The 19,379-nt window shown below is 34.4% G+C and overlaps 1 protein-coding gene across 2 annotated transcripts in view; it reads right to left on the bottom strand.

Moving 5' to 3' along the window:
* Positions 1–15,249, bottom strand: part of LOC143230970 (splicing factor U2AF 26 kDa subunit-like) — a 39,619-nt gene extending 24,370 nt beyond the window's left edge. For both annotated transcript variants that reach the window (XM_076465327.1, XM_076465328.1), the window contains exons 1-3: positions 15,094–15,249; positions 8,449–8,536; positions 400–466 (exon numbers count right to left, since the gene is read on the bottom strand). In XM_076465327.1, coding sequence (XP_076321442.1) covers positions 400–466; positions 8,449–8,536; positions 15,094–15,137 — 199 coding nt within the window. In that variant the 5' untranslated portion in view covers positions 15,138–15,249. The remainder of the gene's footprint in view (positions 1–399; positions 467–8,448; positions 8,537–15,093) is intronic.
* Positions 15,250–19,379: the final 4,130 nt, after the last annotated feature.

Below are 19,379 nucleotides of genomic sequence, written 5' to 3'. Positions count from 1 at the left end.
ATCTACAATAACCAACTGACTAGGTGTGCACAACTTAAAAATATATTTTGCTATATTTCAAGCTGTGATACTAACTATTTTTGTGAAAGGGAGATTTATCCTAAACACCGGTAGCCATACATATGGAGAGAAAATAGGATTCATTTTGATAAAACAATGCTTATCTGTTTTAAGTAGCAAGAATGAAAATTTCTTCAAATTCACAAAGTTAGTACTAATAATAAATGGAAAATATCTGTTCTAGTAAGCCAACATGTTTTGTCCCTATACAATGTGCAACACATTTTTTAACCTTAAAACAATTCAACTGAAAGTCTAATAACTGTTGGCACAATTGTTTGACTTACAAACAAAAATATCATAATTATCACAATTATTAAATGAAGATTATCAACTTACAGTGTGATCCATCAGCTGACTGAGCTGAATTCTGAGGATTATGGTACAAGTTCTGTATCAAAACAGTCTATTGGATAAAAATGAAAAAAATAATCATAAAAACTTGTAAAACATAATAGTGATTTTTCCAAACAAATAAAATATAAATTCTACTGTAAGATTTATTGGATAAATTATCAGATAAAGCAAGATGAAAAACCACAAAATGTTAAATTCATGAAAGCCATTGGATAGCACCACATCCCTAATGGCTATCATGGTTAAACCTATTCATATTCTTTAACAATCCCATGACATATCTCTTTCACAATTCAGAAGCCTGATTATGCTTAGGCACCCCAAGGAACCTCTGAAAGAAAAATGAGTAAACAAAGTAATACAAAATATGTGGAAAGAAGACTATACAATATACAACTCAGCAGAATGTGTATAAAACAGTTATTTGGTGAAAATATTTCTCAACAGGATGTTAACATTTCCTTACCTGAAAACGTATTTTTGGCAGACACCTCCTTTCACAAAGTAGCATCTGCCTTTGAAATTTTGCAAAGATGTTTCCCACCTAAGACATAACATGAACTGCAATAGCCCTTTTGCAACAGGAGCCCCTTTAATTGTTTTCCACCACAAATAACTGTTACATTCAAAATTTAATTGGACACCTTTAATACCAGTGTATGTGAGTTAATTTAATGTTATAATGTGTGTCCAAGTTTCAATTACTTTATTTCAAACTAAACCTTTAAACTTAAAATTTCAGATTTTTTGACACATGATCAATGAGCTATGAATGAGCTTCAACACTGTATTTTCAATAATACAGTAGCAGTATCACAGAGATACATCTAAATGATGAGATACTTAGATAATCTTTTGACTTTCATTTGAAAGTTGTCTGAACAAAACAGAGTTGAAACAGGTAATATATTTCATGCCCTGGCAGCTGACAAACCCACCTTCAACAGCTTTGTTTGAGCTCTATAGCCTACATGTACATATAACATACACAAACGCATATTAATTAGAAAGGTTCATTTTACACTACAAAGTAATAATGGTTATCACAAAACTTAAATTGAAAAGAAAGCATGTGCCAGTCATGAAGCTGGGCAAGTACTCCTCTGATGTTGGCTTTTTCCACGATAGCTCATAGCAGTTACAGCCGAGAATGGACAATAAAACTTAAATACATACCACATTAGTAGTCTAGAAAAACATAAATAGCATTAGATCCAATTTTTATATCTAGTCTACAACCGTAAGATAAAAACTACAATAATACAAGTTGTAAAGGTCTTTCTGTAGCATACTGTAATTATCATAGCTCATAAGAAGGAGGTACAAGTTAAAAAAAAAAAAAAACATTGTTAGTCACCTTAAGCTGACCTTTCCAGTCTTGATTTTGAGTTATTTGATGATATGGTCTTTTTCAAAAAGTAATATAAGTTTCAAAAGACTTCTAGCAAAATTTTAATTATAACTCACGAGGGTGACTAATGGGTAGCTCAAACAGCAGCATTAGTCACCTGAAGTTGGCCTTTCCAGTCCTGGTTTCAAATTACTTGATGTTACAGCCACTTTCTAATTTCAAATTTAACAAAATGTAGTTTGATTCTTAAAAAGGGAATCACATTAGAAAAGGTCTAATGTAGATATTAAAAAACTTAAATAGCATTAAAAAATTAATAGCATTATCACCAATAACACTGTCTAACATTAGGGATAAATCTTGGGACAAAACATGTTTAAAATGGTGCCGTCGCTGAGAGTCATAACAATGGCAAGAGAGTAAAATGTGGCTTATTGTGACCTGAGTGTTACACAGACAAGATATTGGTTCATTAGTCCCAGATAAAAGAAAATAATGAATTAAAAAACTGTGACCAATACATAGTCCAGTTAAAATAAATTCCTCTTTCTCGACCTTATGGTAGCAAGACAGCCAAAGTCCGATAAAGGGTTTTATTCGGAAAAGCTTGTTTTCACATTGTTTACTCCAAGTCGACTGCCAACTGGTACGGAGCCTAGCCTTGAATGCAGGACCACAGTTCAGGTATGGAACAGGCACAGCAGTGATGCTGCCAGAGCAGATAGATTTAGCTGAAGTGTAGGAGAGCTCATTCCTGTGAATACCAATGTGGCCCAGTATCAAGAAAAACTGGATAAAGTAGATGTCAAAGAGAAATGGGACAGTCGATTTTGAATATCAGCAAGAACAGGGTGTGAACTAATGTGAAGCAATTCCAGGGCCAGTAGAGAACTAAGCAAATCAGTATAAATAGTGCAATATGAGTACTGCTTAGCTTCTATGTGATCCAGAGCAAGAGAAATGGTGTACAGTACATCAGTACATTCAGAAGCTGTAGAGGGGGATTCTGCAAGCACCCACCCAACCACAATAAACTATGACAGAGCCCATACAGTCACCCAATTTCGAACCATCTGTATAAATAGGAATGGAAGGATGGTTCAAAAGATGTTCAGCAAATAACAGACAGTATTTTCAATATAGGTCACATTTGAAAACCGTAAGAAGCTATGGTGGGATGGGCTAACTAGTGGATACAGCAATGTTATCCAAGGACAGACTCAATTCATCCTATAGCGCCTGGATACGAAGGCCAATAGGAGCGATGGCAGGTCCTCTGTTCTGAAAAAGTATGGCCCACCAAGGAAGGAAAACACAACCCCAGGTGAGATGTTTTGGTAAGAAACAAAGTTTTAAAGCATATAGTATAGATAGTTGGAAATGGCAGAGATGCAAAGAAGATTCATGAGTCTACGAATAAGCTTTGAACTGGAGAAGAGCAGAAAGTCCCAGTGCAGAGCCCAAGTCCTTAATGATGAATGGGGTCCTCCAACTTTAAAGCCAAGGTCCTGGCAAAGCCATAGACCAGTGATCCACAGTCAAGTTTTGATCACATAAAAGCATGATATATCTTTAGCATAGAACATCGATCTGCTCCCCAAGTGGTGAAAGAGAGAACGTGGAGGATGTTCAGTGTTCTTGTACATTTGACCAATAGCTGTTTCATGTGTGGTATAAAGGTCAGCTTATGGTCAAAGATAAGCCCCAAGAACTTTGTCTCATGGACCACAGGCAGCACAACTTCACTGATACAGAGTTCAGGATCAGGGTGAATACCTCGTTAATGGCAAATGTGCATGTAAGTGGTTTTAGAGAGAGAAAAGTTAAAGCTGCTTGCTGTGGTCCACTGTAGTAAACTGTTGAGAGCAGTCTCTAGCTGCTGCTCAATATACCTCATGTTCGATGACTGACAAGTGATGTGAAAGTCATTGACATAGAGCCCATTTGCAACAGCAAGAGGGAGTTGTTCAGTGATGGCATTAGTCTTTGTACTGAAAAGTGTGATACTCAAAATACAGCCCTGAGGGACTCCACATTCCTGTAGAAAAGAATGGGAAAGTGTCAAACTCACATGAACTTGGAATCACCTGTCCATTAAAAAATGTTTAATAAAAATGGGCAAATGACCATGTAACCTATATATATGAAGGTCTCACAAAATGCCATACCTCCTTCTCAATGTCAAAGAATATTGATACAAGATGCTGTCTTTTGAGAAAGTCTTCTCTGGTTGATGTTTCAAATCAAATCAGGTGGTCCAACATTAACCATCCTCTCTAAGGTCTTATAGAGACTGCTCATCAAAGCAATTGGATGGTAGTTTGAAGGAATCTTGAGATCCTTCTCAGGCTTAGAAAAAGGCAGGACAATAGCCTGGCACCAGTAAAAACATTCTCCTGCTAAATTCAGTTAAAAACCATTAGAAGAATAGCAAGAGAAACAGAATATAGATGGTGCAGCATTTCATAGTGTACATCATCAGGTCTGACTGATGTACTGCTAGACCAACAAAGTGCCAGTTTGAGTTTCACCAGTCTAAAGGGGCAATTATAGTCAATGAGACAATCAGCTCAAAAGGAAAGAGGTGATGGTTCTGCCCAAATCTTGATGGGTAAGAAGTTGGAGGATGAAGCAGAAGTGCTAGATACCCAGCAAAAGCTTTCACTTAGAGTATCAGTGATGTTCTGGGTATCAGCAACTTCCTGGTCATCAGAGAGAAAAATCAAGAGGGGGACCAAATTATATTGCCCACTGACCTTTCAAATCTTGTCCCACATGACTTTAGAACTGGTGGTAGAAGAGATAGTGGTTATAAACTTAATCCAAGATTCCTTCTGACTTTGACATCATACCTGTTGGAAAGCGATACAGTTCAAGAGTATGGGATACCTACAAAAAGTATTGCAGGCCTGTTCTTGAGCCTTCCGTGCAACATGGCAGGAAGGGTTTAACCACAAATGAGGGTATCATGGAAAATGTGTCAAGATTTTAGAAATACACTAAGCAACTGCTTGTATAATACAGACAGTTACTACTGCCATGCAGTCCTCTACTGATGGATTACAGACAATTGCAGGATCAAGTTCTGGAAGAGTAGTGAAAGAGGGCCAGTTGGCTTGATCCAGCTTCTAACAGGGCATGCTGGTTGGGTTGCATTGACCACAGCCAGTTTCTCTCAAAATTATACGAAATTGATCAATACCTCATAGGTTATTGTCATCCCTCCATGAAAAGTGAGAGAAGAGTGAATGAGAGTAAAGTGAAAGATCAATAGCAGTGAAAGACTGACTAGATGCATGAAAATAAGTAGAAGAATCACTCTTGAAAAGAGAGCATATGCTCTATAGAGCAATCCTTCCCACCAATATTAGTACCTCCCCAGAGGGGATTATGTCCATTAATGTCCCACAGGATTAAAAAGGGAGATGGCAACTGTTCAACGACAGCATTAACGTCTGATGGATCATAGGTCTCTTCAAGGTAGAGAATGAACAAACAGCAACAGTACAACCTAAGGAAACACAGATAGTCATGGCCTCCAAAACAGCATGGAGTGGTAATGACAGGGTGGGCACATGCTGATCAACCAACAGTGCACCCCTCCATGCACTCGTCCATCATACAACCTCTCATTTCTGTAAAAAGAAAACTGCCACAAGGTGACTGTATTGGCAAGTTTCAGAAATGTTTCCTGTAAGGAAAGACATACAGGATGGAAGGAAACAATCAATGCTTTAATATCATCCAGATTAGAATGTAAACCTTGACAGTTCCATTACATCAGAGTAGCCATTTTTATTTATGTGAAGATGAATTGGATGGAGAGCTCTTCTGTTTTTGGCCACGTCTTTTTTCTTTATTTTCTTTATTCAAGGAAGATCTGTTGACCTCCATAGATCCTGCCCTGGGTAGATTGGACAGATCTCTGTTGTTAGAAGAGGATTTCAACAACCAAGGACATGAACGAATGATCATTTTCCATCTTCGGGCAGGAGAAAACATACCAGATGAAATGCCCATACCTTGAACCAAAGGAAGTGGATCTTGAGGTTTGCTGGAATTATTGTTAGGAACAGAGATGGGTGTTAACAATAATTCATCAACTTTTTTAACCATGGAAGTTAAAAGACTTTTCATGTGGTTTGAGAATGATTCTTTTGGAGGAATAGAAAGATCCATCTGCACTCCCACTGTAGTAGTGGAACAGAGTGTAGCAGCATATGTCCTAAATGAAGTAATGGACAGTAACTTTTGAGCCTCATGGTATGTAATGTTTTAAATCATCTTCAAACTTTGCACCTCTTTTTCTTCCAACCACTTAGGGCAAGAACGAAAGTAGAATGTGTGAGAGCTGTTGCAATTAATGCAGTAAGGGTCTGTTTCACACTCATGAGCATTGTGATCCTTGCCACTGCAACGAGCACATGTCAAGGAACCACAACATGATGTTTTCAAGTGACCAAACTGCTGACACTGGAAACATTTGAGAGGGTTTGGAATGTATGGCCATACCTTGTAATTAAGATACCCTGCCTTGGTTGTGGCAGGTGGAAGCGGTGATGTGAATGTTAAAATGAGGATGTTGATCAGCATCATAATTTCATCTTACTGCAGAAACTCCTTGGGTGAAGAAACCAGCGAGAATCTCCAACTCAGGGATGTTCTTCAAATCCCTTTCAACAATAATTTTTCGTGACAAATTCAAAGTAGCATGGAGCATAACCTCAACGGATACATCCCCAATTGCATTTGAATGTAAGAGGAGTTCACTGTGTTTAGATGTGGATGTTTTCACCAATATGTCACCAGATTGAAGCTTCTTTACTGACTTTGGAGAGCCTGGTAGTCCCTTCTGAACAACAGGTGTTACAGATGTTCAAGATTGCTGCTCAGAATCTTCAAGACATGGTCGTTTACCTATGGATTGTTTTTCACTACTTTATTTAAGTTTTTATTTGGGGGATCCATAAGAAATAAAGAATGTTTCGGTGCCCACTGTCCCCACCCACCATGGAGCTCTACAAGGGGACACACACTATAATGACAAACAATGACACTGCAGCAATGCCAGGGTTTCATGAGCACTATACCCAAACACCAGCATCAGATACAATGTCCACAACACCTGCTGAGAACATCCAACACTGGTACTTGGTTGACCCTATCCCAAATAGACTAGCCAAATGACCCTAGGGGGCCACCCATCTATAGGAATTCAAAGCCTTCAGAGGTCACCATGCATGGCAAATATGTCGATGTTTAGATCCCAGAAGAGGTAAACTGAGAGAACAGAACCTTCTTTGGGAGAGGTCCCCTCACTACATACAGGAATACAACTGAAGGGGTAGACAAAAGGAAGAGAATTTGCATGTGAACTGAGAAGTCTTTGTATATAGAAAAAGAATATTGTAAATATTTTATTGACGAAGAGCTTACAAGACTATTTAGTTTCAATAATTAGTATTTAGCTTATTTGGTGATTTAATGTTTAATGATTATTTAGTTTTCATAACAAGTGATAAAAGTTACTTATTTTTAAAAACAATAGTAACAACAAGTTTGTATCAGTGTATGCTATTTATATAGTTTTACTGTTGTACTGGGCTTTTGGAATATTGTTGACATCATCATACTCAAAGCTTGTATGTTTTCTCATCATTTAAATACTGTTGTCACTAAATAAATAGATATTTCTAATTTTTCTGTCCCATGTTATAAATACGTGCATATAAAGAGAGGAAATACAAAAGTTAGTGAAAATGAAGTTAGATTTTGTGATTTTTAGTTTAACCATAATGGACTTTCTCAATCACTCCCTCTTTCACCCATTTCAAAAAAGGCAGAGGCTTGAAAGAAACCATATTTCTGAAAGGTTGGTGTCAAAGACAAAAAATGGTGGATGCCATGATAACAGAATGGTACAGACTAGGTCAGGATACATCAAAAATTACTCCTACACAAAACATTACTAAGCTAAACCATTACATCCTGTTGAGACACATTATTAGGTTAAGCTGTGTGGACTTTGGCAAAAAGGAGACAATTATTTAAAGCTCTGGATACAACTGTTATGACCAATAATGTAACAAATTTTTGTTTATGCATTTTACTTGTTTTGAATATATTAGTTTAAAAGAAGCAGATCATGAGCTGTCCATTTATTGTTGACATTTACCACCATCAAGTCACAGACACCTATTATAAAGAATTCAGCCCTCATAAAACTGACAATAGAAATTAGCCTATAGTGATACAGGCTTCTTTTATGTAAAGTGACTACAAAGAAAGGCTAGGAAATGCTACCATTTTACAATTTCCTTGCATCAACGTACAACAATCAAATTTTATTACAAGTATTTAGCTCTATCTATATTGAAAACTTTAATGTAAATGCATGTACATTACCTTTCATGAAATACATAGAAAACTATTTTTCTGAAAAGAACTTGAAAAGGAAGATACTTTACTTAATCTCACAAACTGGATTATTTTAAATAAGTTGAGATTTTTTAAACATTTTACACTATCATCTTTCATACAATATACTATTCTATAATTGAATAAAATATAACTGTACTCCAAATTTCAGACAACTAAAGCAAACAAACCCACGAGAATGTATTTCAAGTATCACAAAACTTCAAACAAGAAACCAAACAGTAATGCACACAAATATTTACCTGACTGAAGGTTGGCTTGTTGTGAATTCTCGAACAGCGATCTCCATGCCTACATGCTCCAATCTTAAAGTAGAATGAGCAATTTACCCTAGAAAAACACAATTTTTTTCACAAAACATGATGAACAAAAAGTATATAGAGAAAAATAAAAGAATCACTATCAATTCATTTTCATAAATTCTTTTTTAAAATTTCAATATAAAATCTTGCAGCAAACATTCAGTTACAAAAATCAGCATTTCATCACTTCTTCAAATATTGTGAATACTAAGTATGCATGATAAACCAAAACATTGCACTAAAATTCTGAAACTTCATTGTCCTATTATAATAGGACTACTCTTTTAAAGATTTCTAATGCTTCCAGTAATTCAATAGACCATAATTCAAACCCCAGACTCTATAGTTTTTATTTAATTACCTATAAACTACCTTAGGAAAGGACATTTTTTTAAGTTCTAAGTATTAAAAAAAATTAAAATTTTCCTAAATTGAAAATGTATTTCAAATAAACACCTCTGCTGACACTATAGCACAACTCAGGAGTACTGGTCCCTATATCCCACATTGGTGGCTAGGAGAACCAGATCATAATGTTAGATGCAGATATATGTTATTAGATCCCAACCTGTAACATTGGAATAAAGGATTCCAAACCACCAGAATCCAATGAGAAAGATGACAAGCTTTCTCCTCATCGTAAGCAGGAAAGGAGAATTCCACTTACTCCCAGAATCACTTCCAGAATCAGACCACTTTGCATTTGGAATTATGAGGAGATAGCAGACCTCCTTCCCTAACAATCTAGTAAACTGACATTGAGCAAAAAACAAAATGGTGAAGTGTCTCCAACTAAATAGCTTTGTGGCAAATCTTTACCAGTATTACAAGTAGGCTCCCATGTAGGCTGCTTCTGCTCCTATTGACATCTGGAAAAAACATCCAAGGACCTGGTTAGAAGAATCCCCAACTTTGGCCTCTTCTCCAAGAGTGGAAGAAACTCACTTGAACACTCTGGAGGAAAAACCTCTGTCCACCATCCCAATGACTGGGAAAGTTAAAGAAATAATTGGAAGGGTCCACATACCAACCACACAATGTTCTCTAGTGGGTAATTAAATCATGGACTGAAGATACAAAAAAGTGACAAAACTGATGAGATGTGACTCTCAAAAATTTCCTTGTCTTTAAAAAATGTCTGGAAAAGGTAATATGGATCAATGTGTGAAGCCATCTTGTCAAAGTAAGGAGGAAATGTCTCAAGATACTGAAGGATTCCAATAAATAAACAGTTAACTTTTAGTCCTTCAAACTGAGTCGGTTTGAGTCAAAAAACACACACCTAAGGTCTCTGACAGGGCATAACAAACAATATGGATTAGGCTGACCATAAAGGAAAAAACATCTGGCAAATGAATTGGTTAGAAGGCTACCAGGGTACAGCAGTACATAATTGGAGTGATAAAAAGTCAGATGTATATGAAGTGCCAACAACTCTGATGTACAGCACTCACATGCCAACAGTAATAAAAAAAACACACTTTGAGGTAAAAGTAATGCATATGTGATGATAAAGGCTCAAATTGACATTGAGACAAAGTATGTAATATCCAAATCGAGTAATTTAAAAAATTGTTTGGAATGAAAAACTAAACTATTTGAGATGCCTGGATGGTACAGGGGTTTCAAACACCAACCAATGTTTATAAAAATAAAAAGTAGTCAACAAAGCTGCCTTACATAAAACAACAGCAGAAGAAGCCTGAGTACTGTCAAAAAGCCAAGTCAAAAATGGTGGACACTTTCAGGTAAAGATGATTCAATATCCTTGTGAGACACCATCGGTGATAAGCATGCCAATTCTGCTGATAAACTGCTGCTATGGATCTGCAAATATACTGTGACTAATGCAAGGCAACTTTAAACCCCTAGTAAAAATGAAATATTAACCCTTAAACCTTTCTGCCATCAAAGAGGAAGTAGATTCATATATGGCTGGAGAAAACCCAAAAAACTGACAAACTCAACTGACTAACTGAAGAAAAAAAGCAATAGGTGGTTGATCCAAGTTAACCTCATGAGAAACCAATCTATTAAGTGAAGAGACCAGAAGAAAACAATAGTCCAGACTCTCTCCAGGCTGTCATGGATTATCTCCAAAAACTGCCTCAAAACCACATGGAGAGTCAATCTCAAATCCAATGTATATCTCTATGTCTCCCTCTTTGGACAGATCATATCACACACAGTCTTCAATGATGTTTTAGAGACATCAAATATTAGAGGTGGAATAGAGGAGTGCTAATTAGCCTCCACACTGGCCTGTGAATACATGTCCATAAAATAATGCATTGATATTTTTATAAAACAATAATTTAAAAAATCAGTTACAACAAAAGCCACTAGCTAACAGTGAAATAGTTGCCAATTACATGAGTTATGGTATTACATTTGTAGAGTAACCCTCGTCTAAACACTCTGTCAATAAAAAGTTATAACATTATCAGAACGAGGTGCTTAAATGCAGCACCAGGATCCTGTGTGCATTGACATAGTTGGAGAGGATATCATCAAAACCATTTGAGTAGGGTATAAGAGACAGGAAAAAGATAAGCAAACCTGAAACCCTAGAGGTTAAATAATAGCTGTGGTGTTAACAGATAGTATGTTTTGGGAGAAGTTTCCTGAAATTTTTTACTATAGCATTTCTTTTTCTTCTGAAACTTACAACTTTTATTGAAGTCAATATTTAATATTTAACATTATTCGGTTAAAGGTTTTTGATCAAATTAATTTTATATTCTTATACATTCATACCAACTACCTAATTCAATCTAACATTACATTCATAATTTTATACACAGTAACAAATTCTTCACTATTACAAGCTCACACAATCTATTATATTATTATTTAATCACAAGAAATTACTAAATGGGCAAGTTTTTCCAAATTGCATATTCAACACTCTTCAACTGTAAATTTTTATTAACACATTTAAAAATTGAAATTACCAGCTTCAACATCTCCAAGGATAATACTGCATTCATCTGCAGACAACTTTATAACAAAAAGGTTGCAATTTTATACTCTTGTATTATAATTAAAAAACATAAATTATGCAAAGTCATAATTTTTTCTCAAACAAGTTCACTCAATGAATAATTAACTGATACTTAGTGAGTTGTAACAAAATGTGATAAATAGTGGTTGAAAATGTTATATTAAAATGATTTTGGAGTCTCACTATGACAGTAAAAAACCATATTACCATACCCAATCATGTTCTGTTTCACTACCATACACCTTGAAAACAATCTTGCAGTATAGTTTCAATTAATAAAGAATCCAGGTTTTCATTTCAAAAACACACCCATCTTCCTTACTTTAAATAAACCACTTAGTGTACCAGAACAATGATTTCTGAGTGTTCATTTAGTAAGTCAAAATGCAAAAAATCCAGAAGCATTGTGTGCAGTGATTTGATCAGTATGTCTTCATATGGACTAGTATGAATATCTATTTCATCCTCTAGCTACTATAGGTACACAAAAATTAAATGGATATATCATGGAAGTAACTTGTGTCCCTTCTCCAGATGGAGATCTTTCTTGATTATATTGCATACTTTTGCTTGAAACATTTGGACATTGTCAAATCTTTATGTTCATTGATTCCTACTGTTACAAAATGAGGTATATACTACAACTGAGAAACAACTTGTTGCACATCTCTTTTCAAATAACCCTTGTATCCCAAAATAATCCATATTTCTTTATTCCCTAATATCATTAAGTAAAAAGTATATTTCTATTTTGGAAATTCTAAATCCCTAAATTAAGCAAATCTTTATGACCTGAGTGAATGAATATTTTGCATTTGAAAATACTGTTATATATATAACCTTCCTGTAAAGTGATCATTTATCAATTTCATTATACTAATAATGATGTTAATTGTAAAAAAGTAATTTTAATACATGAGGTTCCATTAAATGTAGTGAACAGCAATGACCAAACCCAATCAGTGGTGTCAAAATGCCCCCAAAACCAAGTGAAATATGTACCTGTACTTGATTAATCTTTGCAAAACAACCACTACATTTAAACAATCAAAAACTTCATCACTTATCTGTAGTAGAATTGGTATTTTCATGAATATTTTTAACAAGTCCTCATTCAGTCAATTCCCAAGATTCTAAACAATTGATTTAACCCTTTCAGTGTTATAGTTATTCTCTACTGTGGAATGGATTTTGAACTGTTCTTTTGGATTGTCCAAATTCTTTTGTGATAGAAAAAAGTTTGAAGACTTTATAGGGTTTTTATGAGTTTTCTGAAGTATACAAAGTAAATTATCAAAATACTGATCCATACTTGCAAAGAACCAGATGTTAAATGTTTATCTGGAATATGTCTGCAATTGAAATGATATGAAATTATTAAGAGTACTTCCATTTTTGTCTTACCTGAATATTCTAATGCAAAAAGAACAAAATACAGATACATCATTCTGAATTTCATAAAATGTAATCTTCTATTCCATAATTAAAGGTCAAGTTATCTTCTGCAAGTTACCATAGTAACTGAAGTATGAATACTTTTACAGTGAAAATAACTTCTAGTTTTGCTTCAAAAAAAAAAGTTTGAATGTTTAAAGTTAGATCTCATGACCTAAATTTTAGACTAAAGGGAGTCTTATGTAACATCATATATATATTATGAACTTGCAAATCCATAGCTTATTGCAGTAGGTGTAAATCTGTATCATGTTTCAAAAATTGAATGTGTTAAAAATATCTTATTCTTCTACATTTCTCAACTAATAACTGAGCTAAAAATACAATAAATTAAGCACATTTTATCTACATGGTATTTTATTTGAAGTTCTATAAAAGCACTGTTAATGTTTAACATACAGTTTGGGTCCAGTGTCTTAAATTTGCATTAAAACATTTATATTTGCTATTAAGCATAAACATTGAAGTATAAGTACCTAAAGTGTATAAACAACTGTTAAAACACCCATCATTTTTTTTATTACTAAATTATGCAATATAACACAAAACTTCTGGTAAACCTTTACCCTATGCATTACTGGAAAGTAGTTCTACAATATTTTTATGAATATTTCTTTTGAAATGCATGTTTCCAAAAGAAATAACCCTGGCATCATGTTATACATGTTGGTCATGTAGCAATAAACACACCAAAAACTAAATACTTTGTAATATTTTTAAATGATATTTAAATCTACAGGCCACCCTGTAGAATCAAAATAGGACAGTGTTTTGTTAAAAAATATTTATTAGTCAATTTTATGTTTTTCAGAAACAAAAACAAATCCAAACTTACACTCTTAAGGTTTCCATGTTTTAGTCTGAAAACAATGATCATAAATTTTATCTTGCATCCTACTTATAAAAACTAATGATTATACCATAAATAGCACTCTGAGACATGAAAGTGTATTCAAGAACAAGAAACATTTTGAAAGCCACCTAATTTGGTAACAATAACTGAATGAGTTCTAAAACTTACAGATGTTTAATTAATTGCATTTTATAACTAACCTAATACCAGCAGATTACACAACTTTTACAGTACTCTGGTCAGAGATACCATCACATGGAAACCAACTCTGAGACTAGTATATCTTGATCTATTCTCACACTCATGCAGTAATAAAAAAATAAATAAATCGCATTCTGGTTAAATTATCTGCTTCCTATAACAAACTGTGATCAATTTGACCAGCTATATTCAAGTCAAATTTAACATCACATTCAAGAAATAAAACCATTTTTGCTTCAATGAAAGCCACTGAATACAGCACTTTCTGAGCTCTGTTTTTCAAGTCTTGCTTAGATCCTCAAAACTTAATAAAAGTTAGGAATCCTGCTAAGCTTTAATAACAGTGCAAAACCAAAGTTGTAATACTTTAGTTGGCAGCTAAAGTTAACAATCGTTTCATTTACTAGAAGTATGAAATACTGTTTACAATTAAATTTTAATGTTAATCGCAAATGTATATTAGACCAAGTTCAACTAACTGTGATACTACAAAGTAAGAATTTAAAATCCAGTTACAACTCTGTCTTTAAGGAGTTATTATAAATAAATATTCTACACCAATGATATTAGTTAATATGGTTTTATTTACAAATGAAGCTGTGGCCTAATGGTAATAACTAACACTAACTGAGCGTGACAGTACAACTTAAACAATATAAGTACTGAAGTATACAGGGTGGCCCGTAATATCCTACCCATCCATATATCTTATGTATCCAGTGTATTTGTGTGCTGTCCCTCATTCTCGCTGCATAATATTATGCGACGCCATGTCACAATACGCTCTTTAAGTGTAAATGGGCTTACATCGACCATATTTCTCTGAAAAAAAGAAACAAATTTAATATACATGCGTAATTGAATATAACACTATAATATATGGATGGGCAGAGACTTACGGGTTACCCTGTAGAATCAAAACATTTCAAGTGAGTACAAATTACAATTTCGTTAGAATAGTTATTATATATATTCAAAACTAATATTTGAAAAGACTACAATAACTTTTAGATCACTTTAAAAATTATTCGCAAAAATAACTTTCTCGAGTTTCATATTATAATATACATACTTATCTTTCTCTGTACCAAATATTGATGCCAAATACTCCGCCATTTTGAACTCACGCTATTCCTTTACAAAAAAATATTAATCATTTAGGCCTAAGCTTAAATAATATGTAATAACTGGACACCAGGAGTAAATTAAAAAAATAAACTTATCCTGAAATAATATCAAAATACCTCAATGTTTAGTAAATATTTTTCTATATTAGCTCTTTCTTACTATTTACTTATTCTGTTTTAATAACAATATTTCTGCCTATTAAATTTACATGAGCTTATGTCCAGTATCTTTTCAGTTAATTTCTTCATATTATTAGGATTGCTTTCCAATATTCTGTGTCAGCTGTTGTTGTTTATATTGATAGAATTTTGTTAAAAATAAGGAGAATTGTGATACTTTGCAATTTTTAGTTTGAGAAATATCTCTTCAATTACTCTTTAAATTATAAGAATTGTCTTTATTCACTCTTTATCTAATAACATATACATTCTGCAAACCTCTATCACACCACTTTTTTGTGTCTATGTGGTAGAATTTAATTTGCATTTCTATCATCTTATAATATTACAGCATTTATAATGAATTTATTCCATATTCTGTACATTTACATGTTTCACAAAAAAGAGATGGTAGAAAACGCCATTAATATGATTACGTTCTACTTGTTTTGTTTCCTTCTTATTCTCGAGCGGAATGGGAGGGTTGCTGCGCACAAGGATGTCGACAGCAATGTCCTCCAATGGTCGTTAATGATATAAAATCTTCAAAATCTTTTATTACTTAGTTTCTGCGCTTTAATAGTAGCAATCCAATGTTTAGAAAGTCGATAACATTGATTTGTTCCAGTTATTTTGTTTTCTTTAGTAAGTGACATTTCCTATACATACAAGGATATTTCAACATTAAATGAAACATTCCAGTTAATCAAAGAGTGAAAGTACTCGTTGTTGAGGAAGAGAAAGCGAATCTAGGGCTGAGGGAATATTTAACCCCTGTGTCACAATCTAGACTCAATGCATTAGGGACAACTCTATATTTGTTGAGCAAATTTCCTCATGTATTTGTGGCCCGTTATGTCTAACTTGGCTAAATAATGATATCTCAGTATCATGTAGACACAGGTGATGCAAATATGATAAACCAACTGACAATACAAATTCTGTGAATCACTAGGAAAGTCACAAGCGCTAAAATGCAGTGGATTCTGCAGGAAAACATCGTACAATCTTTGAAGGTAGCTTGATCATTTCCAGTGATAATTTTCAGAGAGAAAGAAGGCAAACCAAGGTTTACATGGACCTCAAACAGGTAAACACTGTATCTCACATCGATAGCTTCCTCTCAACGTGTTAGATGAATGTCTGGATGTTTTTGAATGCTCCTGTTGGTTTAAAACCTTTGATGTGTCATACAGATACTAACATGTCGAGTTGTATATTGAAAACAAAACTAACACTACTTTTAGCACGAGAAATGACATGTAAGAATTCTGCATGATTTATATGGTATGTGTGATGCCTCAACTATATCTGAGAGCCTGATGAATGTTAAACGCAAAGGTCTACTGGGATAAATGTCTGGTCTTTGTCAATGATGTTTTGGTGTTTGGCTGCACTTTCAAGGCACTGCCTGCGAGCCTTAAAATGGTATTCTAGTGTTTGAAAAAGGTAGACTTGCTACCGAAGTCTGTAAAATGTTTACTCGTGCATATGGAGTTATTTGGGCACATTGTTGAAATAAATGTAGTCTTTACAGACCCAATTAAGTAGCCTTGGTGAGAAGTATACAATTTATCTAACACTACGGACGAGTTGATGTCGATTGTTGTTGATAGTAGTATCACTGTCATTATGAAAGTGGAAACGCATTTTGATTGTAGTGTCGATGTGATCAAGCAATGGGATACCTGAAGCTTATTTCAATAGATTCTACAGTGCTAATCCAGTTTTGTAAAGATTGTGAGTTTCCCTGAACACTGGTATCAGAGAGAAAGGAGTCAGAGCAATTTTGTTTCAGTCGCTGGAAAGAGTAGAATATGTGATTACTTATGCTAGTCACACACTCGTGGTTTATAAATGAATGTGTTGTACAATGAAGAAAGAACTGTTCACTATCTTTGTAAAGTACTTTCATCATTATTTTCATCGTAGGGAATTCACCATCTTGGTGGAGCATTGCATTTGAAGTGGTTGATGAGCTTCAAAAATCTAGCAAGAATATGACTATATCATAGCTCATCACTCAGGTCTGTTACATGAAAATGTGTTTAGATAATTTCATCAGAAAGAGAAACCTTGGCTATTTTTTTAATGCTCTGATTCTGAAGACCTTAAGTGAATTAAAGTCATCACTGTATCAGCCACAGATACGACAGATCATAAGGTAGAAGATTCTATTAAGCTAACATTAATGCTTCACAAGCTCTGAGATTAGCAGCAGAATGGTTCTTACCTAATGCAGGGACTCTTTGCAGTTTAGCTAAGATAAGTATGTCCAACAGACTTGGAGAAATGTAATACAAATATGCATAATCCTTAACACTTGTATGGACAACCAGAAAAAGGTGAGGTGTTCTGACAGTGCTGCAGCTATTGGTCCCAAATATTCTCTGACAAGATATACTCAGACTTTTACACAACATCGGGCTGAATGGCATCAACGTAACTCAAAATAGCGCTATCATAAAATAAAAATTATTTTGGCTTTTAATGAGCCAAGTTGTACAGTGTTAATGTTAGAACTGTATGGTGTGAGCCACCACAGGAAGAAACGGACAGAAAATGTGAGTTTCAGCACAATGGGCTGTTTACCAAACTTGCTTATGTTCAGACAGAAAGTGTTACTTCTGTGTTGCTGGCTGTTGCATCTGATACGAAATAGCTCACTAGATTTGTGGTTTAGTTGACCTTGTAGGCTTTAATGGCTCCATAAATGACTTACACAGCGAAAGACTGAACTGATAGACTTAGTAGAACAGCAGCCAACTGCTAGAGACAGAAAACAACAAACTCAGCTACGGCTTGAAGAAAACCCAATTCTGAAGCCACCCATAGTTTTTATTGGTGTCAATAGTGAAACCTCTGAAAACAGACGTGAAGTACAAATAAACCAAGACCTGAGCATATCAGCAACGCCAGATAACATAGGCAGACATGTTTATTCAATCGAGTTTAACATCAAACACTGAAGCCAATTAAGGTCTTTCTCGTGGAAGTGTATCTCAAGTGGTTGCCAAGTCTTGATAAGGAAAGATAACTCAAAATAAGATCGCTGGAACTGTGGTCGCCAAGACAAGCCACTCGACTTTTAAATCAATTTTTCCATTTAAACAATGGAACCACCACTTTAAGAATCATGTTTCGATCATCAGGCACCCGCGAAAAACATATTCTTCCATCGTGAGCGACAGACTTACATAAAAAGGCATTAGAACCCTTCCCAACGGATCAAGGGTGGACCTCCCAGACAAGCCACCAAAGTTAATTACAAACTATCTAATATTGAATCTCAATCCAAAACACCAATTGAAATACCATTGCTAGAAAATCATAAATGAATTGTGAAGGGCATAGGCACTGTTCAACGAAGATCATTTGAGATGAAAAGCAAACTCTCCAATACAGCATAAAAATATGTGCAGCGCATGTGTGACAAGGTTGCCGAGACCAAGTGAGGTCTCAGAAAGACCCAAAATAATTTTATGACACTGGAAGAAGCCAATAACAAAACAAAGCCCTGTAAACTTTGCTGATGTGGTTTAGGTCAATGGGAATGACACCATCTTTTAAATCTGGGAGGACTCAGTAAGGTGCAACTTTGTCATTATTTGTCTTACTATTTTATTTTCATTCCTTATATATCACCATGATAAAATCTTACTCTTTCACGCACGCAAGCATGTATGAAAGAGTAGAGATTTAAAGATGTTTGATGTTCATTATATTAAAGAAATAATTTATTGTTCATGTTTATTAAAGTGATCTAACTTTAACATGTTTTTTCTTTTAAGTATTTTTTATCTTTTTCATTTGTACTAGAATAAAATTTTCCTGACATGATTTTGTTATCTTTGTTTATAAAGGTGTAATGAGTTTAATTTTCTTGTATATGTGAGCATTTTCTTTTTATGTAATTATATTTGTCATGTGAGGAACTATTTAACGGTACTATCCTTTAGCATGAGAGGGAGCAGCATAACTCTGTATGTTGTTATTTTCTTTTCTTATATTTTTCTTTATCTCACTTTGCTTAGTTGTAAGCGTGTACCCAGACTTTTTAAACACTTCATTA

The sequence above is a fragment of the Tachypleus tridentatus genome, chromosome 10 (assembly GCF_004210375.1).
Source record: "Tachypleus tridentatus isolate NWPU-2018 chromosome 10, ASM421037v1, whole genome shotgun sequence".
NCBI classification, from domain to species: domain Eukaryota; kingdom Metazoa; phylum Arthropoda; class Merostomata; order Xiphosura; family Limulidae; genus Tachypleus; species Tachypleus tridentatus.
This window is presented reverse-complemented; position numbering and strand designations above follow the sequence as displayed.